The sequence below is a fragment of the Prosopis cineraria genome, unplaced genomic scaffold (genome assembly GCF_029017545.1).
Source record: "Prosopis cineraria cultivar Desert tree isolate PC_DT_omini unplaced genomic scaffold, ASM2901754v1 PC6, whole genome shotgun sequence".
Taxonomy (NCBI): Eukaryota; Viridiplantae; Streptophyta; class Magnoliopsida; order Fabales; family Fabaceae; genus Prosopis; species Prosopis cineraria.
The window spans coordinates 42,039,477-42,046,939 of record NW_026555337.1 but is presented as its reverse complement, the minus strand read 5'-3'; the positions used below and the strand labels follow the sequence as shown (position 1 = coordinate 42,046,939).

The window sequence follows — 7,463 nt, the reverse complement described above, 5'->3', positions numbered from 1 at the left end:
TTTAATGAGTTAATAATATTAATGATAATTTATCGTAGAAAAAAATAATCTATAAAAAAAATTTCTGTTATAATTTCATCTGAAACAATCACGTTAGATGGATAAGTATCTGGATGTACTATTTTTTTCCCTTATATTTATTTACGCATGATTAGAGAAAATTTAAGATTTAAGATTTAATATAAATCGCAATTAATAATACACCTTAATTTGATTGTTTATTATATAATATGAGTGTTTATATATTATTTTTATTTTTTATTGACCTAGAATTCCCTCACCGCGTCACTTTCTGCAGCTGTTGATCCCGTTCTACTTCTAGCTTCCGCCCTCCAGGCTGTTCTGAACTTTTCTCTATAAATTGAGGCATCCGAGACATTGTTCCTCACTTCTGCATTTCTCTCCATAATCATTTCTTCTTGAGCATTTCGTGATTGTTTTATCTCTCAGTAATGGCGAATGAGGTGGTTCTGTTGGATTTCTGGCTAAGCCCCTTTGGGATGAGGATTAGAATTGCACTTGCTGAGAAATGTATCCAGTACGAGCATAAAGATGAGGACTTGAGAAACAAGAGCCCTCTGCTTCTTCAAATGAACCCGATCCACAAGAAGATCCCGGTTCTCATTCACAATGGCAAACCCATCTGTGAGTCTCTTATCGCTGTTCAGTACATTGACGAGGTCTGGAACCACAAATCCCCTTTGCTTCCTTTGGATCCTTATCACAGAGCCCAAGCTCGATTCTGGGCTGACTTCGTTGACAAGAAGTTTGTTTCTCGGTTTCACCACTTTTCTAATTCTTTAACTTCTTTTAGATTGCAATAATTTCTGCCCCTTGTTCGAAATACAGATGAAATGTCTTCGTTGGTTTGCTTCTTGCTTGCTTGTCAGCTTTGATTTTGACAATTTTGACGGAATACTAGAAATGAATTTGGCTTTTTTTGCATGACTGGGTGATCAGTATATAAAATACTGATAATATATAATATTGGAGCCTCTGTTATCTTTTTTAAATATGGATATTATATAATATTGGAGCCTCCTTTATTGTCTTTATTTTTCTAAAGATTTTGCAAATTGTGTCGATTTCTCTTCTGTTTGAATGTTAATGATGGAAAGCCATACTTGCTGAGTCTCACCAAGTCATGTGGCTGATTTCTGGGTTTGGAAGTTCTGCTATTTACATTCCTTTGCAATATTTAATAGGGCAAGAAGAAAACGATTTGGGGAATTATTAACTTTTTTAAATACAAAAATGTTTTCAGTTCAGTACTAATAACTTGTGAACCACTGACTCTTTTCCCATCATTGTATTGTTTCTTTAGGAGAAAACTGAGTGTGACTGGTAATTTAGTTTACCGTGTCTAAGTTGTTAATTTGAAAGGGATTTATGACGTGGGAAGGAGAGTGTGGACAACCAAGGGAGAAGAGCAAGAAGCTGCAAAGGAGTTCATAGAGTGCCTGTAATTGTTGGAGGAACAGCTGGGAGACAAGCCATACTTTGGAGGGGACAACCTTGGATATGTGGATGTGGCACTCGTTCCATTCTACAGTTGGTTTGAAGCCTATGAGACATTTAGTAACCTTAAGATAGAGGCCGAGTGCCCCAAATTCATTGCCTGGGCAAAAAGATGCATGCAGAAAGAGAGTGTGTCCAAGGCTCTTCCTGATCAGCATAAGGTCTATGAGTATGTGCTTCAGAGGAGAAAGAGTTCGGGCATTGAGTAGAGTTTCATAGAAGACAAATGATCTTTCAGTAATCATTTGCTTTACCTTCTGAATAGTAATTATATAATAATGATATGGCACTTTGGTGGGCCATGCTACATGCATGTTTTCTTTCTCAGTGGGGTGTTTGTTGCTTTTTGATTGGTACTTGGCGTCTGTTATGTATGTCTCATCGTATCATGTGTTGTTGGTCGTTATTACAGTGCACTACCTTTTCCTGCATGTGTAACTAGACTCGGCTCATCTAAAGATTGCAAGTGCATCTATAACCTCTCTCTCTCTCTCTCTCTCGGACGAACAGTGCATCTATAATTTGTGTCGAAGCAAATTTCAGTGAACTTTTTTTTTTGTTTTTTTTTTTCTTTTGGGTCAAACAGAGAACCTTTTCTTGACAAGAAGAAACAGAATCTCCTGCTGTCAAATGGGCTAATGTTTTTGAAGTTAAATGTTGCCCTTCTATCAATAAATTTCTATTTCTCACGGCAAGGCACTGCGGTATCATGAACAAAGGATAATAGCAGCCCGGGCAACCGAATCAGCCCAGAATCAGAAATTGAGCAAATGAGTAATTAACTAAGTTGTTGCTCTATTTGCAACTGGGGAAAAAAAAAGAAGGTTTGTTGCTCTAAAATTATCTGGTACTTTTAGCTGTCATGACAAGATTGAAGGTGTGTCAACAACTAGGTTTCTATAGGATTCACATTTATTTGGATTCTTTAGATGCCATTAACATTATCTTGCGAGGTTATGTAGTTGACCACCCTTGGAGGGTTGAAATTAATGCTGCACATGACCTCATTTATTATGTTCAAGAGGTGGAGGTGCACCATGCTTATAGGGAAGTTTTACAATGTGCTGATTACCTTGCTAGAGATAGTCATGGATTAGGTCTTGGGATAAAATTTGTCCATGCAATTCCTGATGCCTTGCATACCATGTTGTGTGAAGATAGGTTCACATTTACCTATGATGTGTAATTTTTTGTAACTTAGCTTCAAGCTTTAAGCTTGCCATTTCCGTCCAAAAAAAAGAAAGGTGGGATGGAAGCAAGCTTCTTTTTCCTCGAACTTAGAAATTAATAAGATAGAAAGTAATAAATCAAAGTTATTTTCATAGAGAATCAGGTTAATAAATCAAAGTCATTTTCATAGAGAATCAAGTTAATTGATAATTTAACAATAAATTTTTTATTTTCGTTTAATTTGAGCAAAACAAAATTTGATTTGATTTCACAAATTAAGAAATTAAAATTATATAATGTATTAAAATGAAAGTTCTGACAATCACAAATAATTAAAGCAACCTAAGGTAGTTAATCCCTTCTTCAATTCATAGAGCATATAATTATCCAAATAAATTCACTTACTATTAATTTGTTAATTTAGAGCATTAATAGAAATAATTATTTTTGATTAATTACACCGCTCTCAAATTAATATACTATTCCTAATACAAATACCCTAGAGGCAAAAGGCACAAACTTACTTTAATATAATCGTATGTGTCCAATAGGTATATTCATATCCTATTAAAAAATTAAAATAAATTCTAATCTCACATTTCTCAATCTAATGGTCTAATTTAGATTTTTCTCTCCTAAGGCCCCTAAATTCACACTCAATATCGGCCAAGCACTAAGTAGACAAATAAGCACAAAATTAAATAAACAAAACTAATATTAAGCTCAAGTAAATGGTTCAAATATGCTCTAATCTAGAAATCAATTCATAAATTAAGAGAAAAATCAGCCATACATGGCTCTAATGACAGCAAAAATCAGCAATATGTGCAGTAAAGTGAAGAGAAGAAGGAGAAGAAAAGCTTAATTGGAGCAATCTTGAGTGAAACCTTTAATTTTTTACTAAACCCAAGATTTTTCAACCTCCCTTTGCCTCCTTTTCTTCTCCCTGAACGTTCTACAGCTGCTAGAAGTGAGGAATGATAAAAAAAAAAAAAGAGGTTCCCAAGATCTAACAATTAGCTAAAGATCAAAACCATACATTTTATTAAAATTGAGGTTTGTGGTATCGAAACGTGTTTTTGCTATAGCAAATAGGACTTGTATAAAATTCCTTTTTAGATTTACTTCCTTAGACTGGGGCTTCAAAATTTTCATCTTTAGATCCATAAATTGAGCTTTCCTACATGTATAAAAACCATAATTAATGCTAGAATTGATTAACTAATTTCTAATCATGTTGCCATACCCATTATCACACATAATCATCCACTCAATTATATTTTTGCTAATAAATTTAAATAAATGATTTCCAATTGTATGAAAAACACCAATGAATTTAATAAAATATTGAAAGTCATCAAACCCCCATACTTGAATATTTGATTGTCCTTAAGCAAAAGAAATTCATTATACATAAAAGGATAAAAGAAATTGTGAATGTTTCGAGGTCAATTTCAATTCAAACTTTTAAGAACTCAATTTAATTAGAAATCTTTCTTTCCTTCCAATAATAATAGCAGCAAGGCAATTAATTAAGCAAAGATAAATTCTAACTGGTTGTCCCTCACCAATCAAGTGTTTACACTCTATGCTTAAGGTGTCTAAATATTATGTTTCACTTAATTTTACCTATTGTAATCTATCTACCATATGCTCATTTGTCATCTTAGTCTCCACTAAATTATACCACTGCACACACAATCAAAAGGACTTTTCAAGGGTTAAAATGTTTTAGGTAGGATAATGAAATGAAATTATTCAATGATAACAAATGCAGCCTCTAATCAGTGCTAAGCATTTTAGATAAAGATTAAGAAAATTGAAGGAAAATTATATTACAAAATGACAAATGCACCACAACTATATATGGACAATATCCATCAAAGTCACACAATTTTTTTTTCTTCTCTTCTTCTTCTTTGATCACTATTTTTTTTTCAAACCGTCTTACTTTTCCTCTCTTGTACTTCCTTTTTTTTTTTAATTTCAATTCTAAATGCTAATTCCTCATTTTCTTTCTTAGATTTCAACACTTAGCACTTTTCTAAAGTGGTCAACAGGAAGAAAAGGAGTAGAAGAGTGAATAAATTGTAACAAAGGGCTCATGATTTTTTCAAATTTTAAAATAAGGATAAGGCTCAAATGGGTGAAACAAGGAATTTATATGAAAAGGGATAGTTATTTGGCCAAACTAGCTTTGAAAATAAATGCATAAATCATTGTTGTGCATGCAAATAGCTATTACAAGTCTCAATAAAGATTTAAAACAAGTTTTAGGGATTGAATCACAATAAATGTACTCCCTCTTAAAGAAAATAAATATTTAGGCTCAAAATTCTCACCTTTTTCGACAAACTATAATCAATTATTCAAACTTAATCCACTGCCTATTTACTGAAATTCTAGAAAGTAGGACTGACTTTTAATCAAACATAATTCTTTCAAGCTCAAAACAATCCAACCTTAGCCACATTCACAAGGAAAAAAAACAAACAAAATGTTTATGAGATTTTTAAAATTTTCAAATTTTTTTAATCATTTTTTTAAATTATGTACAAATATGTACAATCAGCTCCTATTAGAAAAAGAAAAAAATTAAGGACAAGAAAAATGAAAAATATGAAAGCAAGTACTCCCCCCTCACACTTAAATTAAATATTGTCCCTAATGTTTAAAGACCAAAAACAAGGAGAGAAGGATACTAAAACTCCTACGACCAATAGATATGGGAAGTTAACAAATAGAAAGACTCTAACAAAGAGATGAGAGTGACATATCCTTAAAAGAAATGGTACCTATTAATAATATCAAATAGAAAAGTAGATAAGTTGGAGACAAAAAAATTAGATGCATACTATCAAGTAGTAAGTTGTGATTATTAGTTACAATCCCAAGAGAATAAGAGCCAAATTGAATAATCAAAGAAAAAGAAAAAAAAAATCTAACAAGAAGAGAAAAGTTAGAGTTCTATCAGAATAGAAGCTCGAGTTTAGGAGAAGAGCTAATGATAGAGCTCGAAGCTCAAAGCCCAATTCATCAATTCTCTTCTACTCTTCTAATTATTTGTTGAATAGAGTTCAATTGCCGCTTCACCTATACAGATTAACATTCATTTGATGAAACTTGATTGGAATTCTCTAATGTTTGCCCTTTCTTAGCCATCCAATTATAAGTAACATGTCATCCATCAATAGATAACAAGGTAAGTGCCACCAAGTATTACAAAATAGGAGGGTTGACAAGTAAAGAAATAAGATAAGGGTAAACGTTTACGGTAAAATTGAAAATGAGAAAGGTGTAGGCAAAAGAAAAAAAAGAAAATATTTTTTATTTGAAATGTATGGAAAGAAAAAACACACACACAAACAAACCAACAAGTTTTTTTGTTAAGTAATTTTCAATTTTTTTAATTTCATCGTAAAAAAAAGACTAAATAATTTTGAAGCATTTTTTTTTCAATTTTTTAAATATGAAATTTTTGACAAATATTTACAAATTTATTATTATTATACTTTTATCAATCAAAAAGAAATTTTTTTAAATAAACAAAAACTTCGCTCCATTGAAACTAAGTTTGTTTCAGCAAAGGTGCTCTTTGAAAGTTTGGTGGAAAGTCACAGAAGCATGTTTTGCTAGGGAAAAACATGATTTCGTTATAGCAAAGGTGGTCTCTAGAATTTTGGTGGAAAACACCAAGAGACCTTTTACTAAAGAAAAATCTTCTTTCAATGGGGCGAACATAATAGAGAATAAAAACACACACAACCTAAGAAAACTATGCAAACAAAATAAACACTGATAAAGAAAATAGCCTAAACACTTCCCAATCAACAAAATCATTATGTCATACCCTATTCCACCTAATATTTAATTGATAACTTTCAATCCAAACACAAGACCTTGAGCATAACAATAGAAGCAATAAAGCACAAAGATAGAATACTTCCCCAAGATGTTGTTAGCTTGTTTCTTAATTCCAAAACTTGACTTTGAGTTTCTAAATTCATCAAGAATTCAGTAACCTACACAACAAATAAAAAAGATCAAACTAAAGACAATGGAAACAAACAAACCAAAAATACAAGTAAAGAGGAAATAATACTTAGGTTGTCTCCCAAAAAGTGCTTGGTTATAGTCCTTAGCTAGACTTTTTCAAATTATCAAGGTGGATTCCATTCATTTTGATTAGACACACCATGGCATTTGCAAGGCTTCCAGAACAAATTTGTTCATCTTCTTGTGTAGTCTCATACTTTACTCATTTTTTATTTCTTCCCTTTGCTTCTTTAAGAACCTTGAGTTTAACATCTTCTTCTAACACCCTTATGGTAATGTCTCCTCTACAAACATCCACAATAGTTCTTGCAGTCACTAAAGCAGGACAACCAAAAATGAGTAGTGCTTCCTTGTCCTTGTCAAAATCAACCACAATACAATCCACCAAAATTATTAAGTTATCTATCTTCACCAAGGCATCTTGCATTGGATATTGTAAGGATTCATTTGCTAATTTTAAAATAACAATGGTGAGTTTGGTAATCCCAAGAATAAGTTGCTTGCATATAGAAAGTGGCATTAAATTGCCATTTGCTCCTAAATCACAAAGTGCATTACCATTAAAAATATCTCTAATATTACATGGAACCATGAATTGTCTTGGATCTAGAGTCTTTAGTGGAATCGCTTGCTGCATCATAGAAGAACACTTTTTAGAAGTGCTACTGTTTCATATCATAAAGTCTTTTCTTTTTAGATAATACATCCTTCATAAATTT

General features: G+C 32.1%; 1 protein-coding gene across 1 annotated transcript; it reads left to right on the top strand.

The window, feature by feature from the left end:
• The first annotated feature begins 289 nt into the window (after nucleotides 1–289).
• On the top strand, nucleotides 290–1,989 carry LOC129313691 (glutathione S-transferase U19-like). Its single transcript, XM_054957001.1, has 2 exons — nucleotides 290–770; nucleotides 1,328–1,989. Exons 1-2 carry the CDS (start codon nucleotides 453–455, stop codon nucleotides 1,346–1,348), a joined length of 339 nt encoding a protein of 112 aa, XP_054812976.1. The 5' UTR covers nucleotides 290–452; the 3' UTR covers nucleotides 1,349–1,989.
• Nucleotides 1,990–7,463: the final 5,474 nt, after the last annotated feature.

What these genes read in the sequence shown, in the direction of transcription:
- LOC129313691 (XM_054957001.1), top strand. Translation starts at nt 453, where the DNA reads ATGGCGAATGAGGTGGTTCTGTTGGATTTCTGGCTAAGCCCCTTTGGG. An exon ending in ACTTCGTTGACAAGAAGTTT is followed by an intron (nt 771 to 1,327) that starts GTTTCTCGGTTT and finishes TTTCTTTAGGAG; the next exon opens with AAAACTGAGTGTGACTGGTA.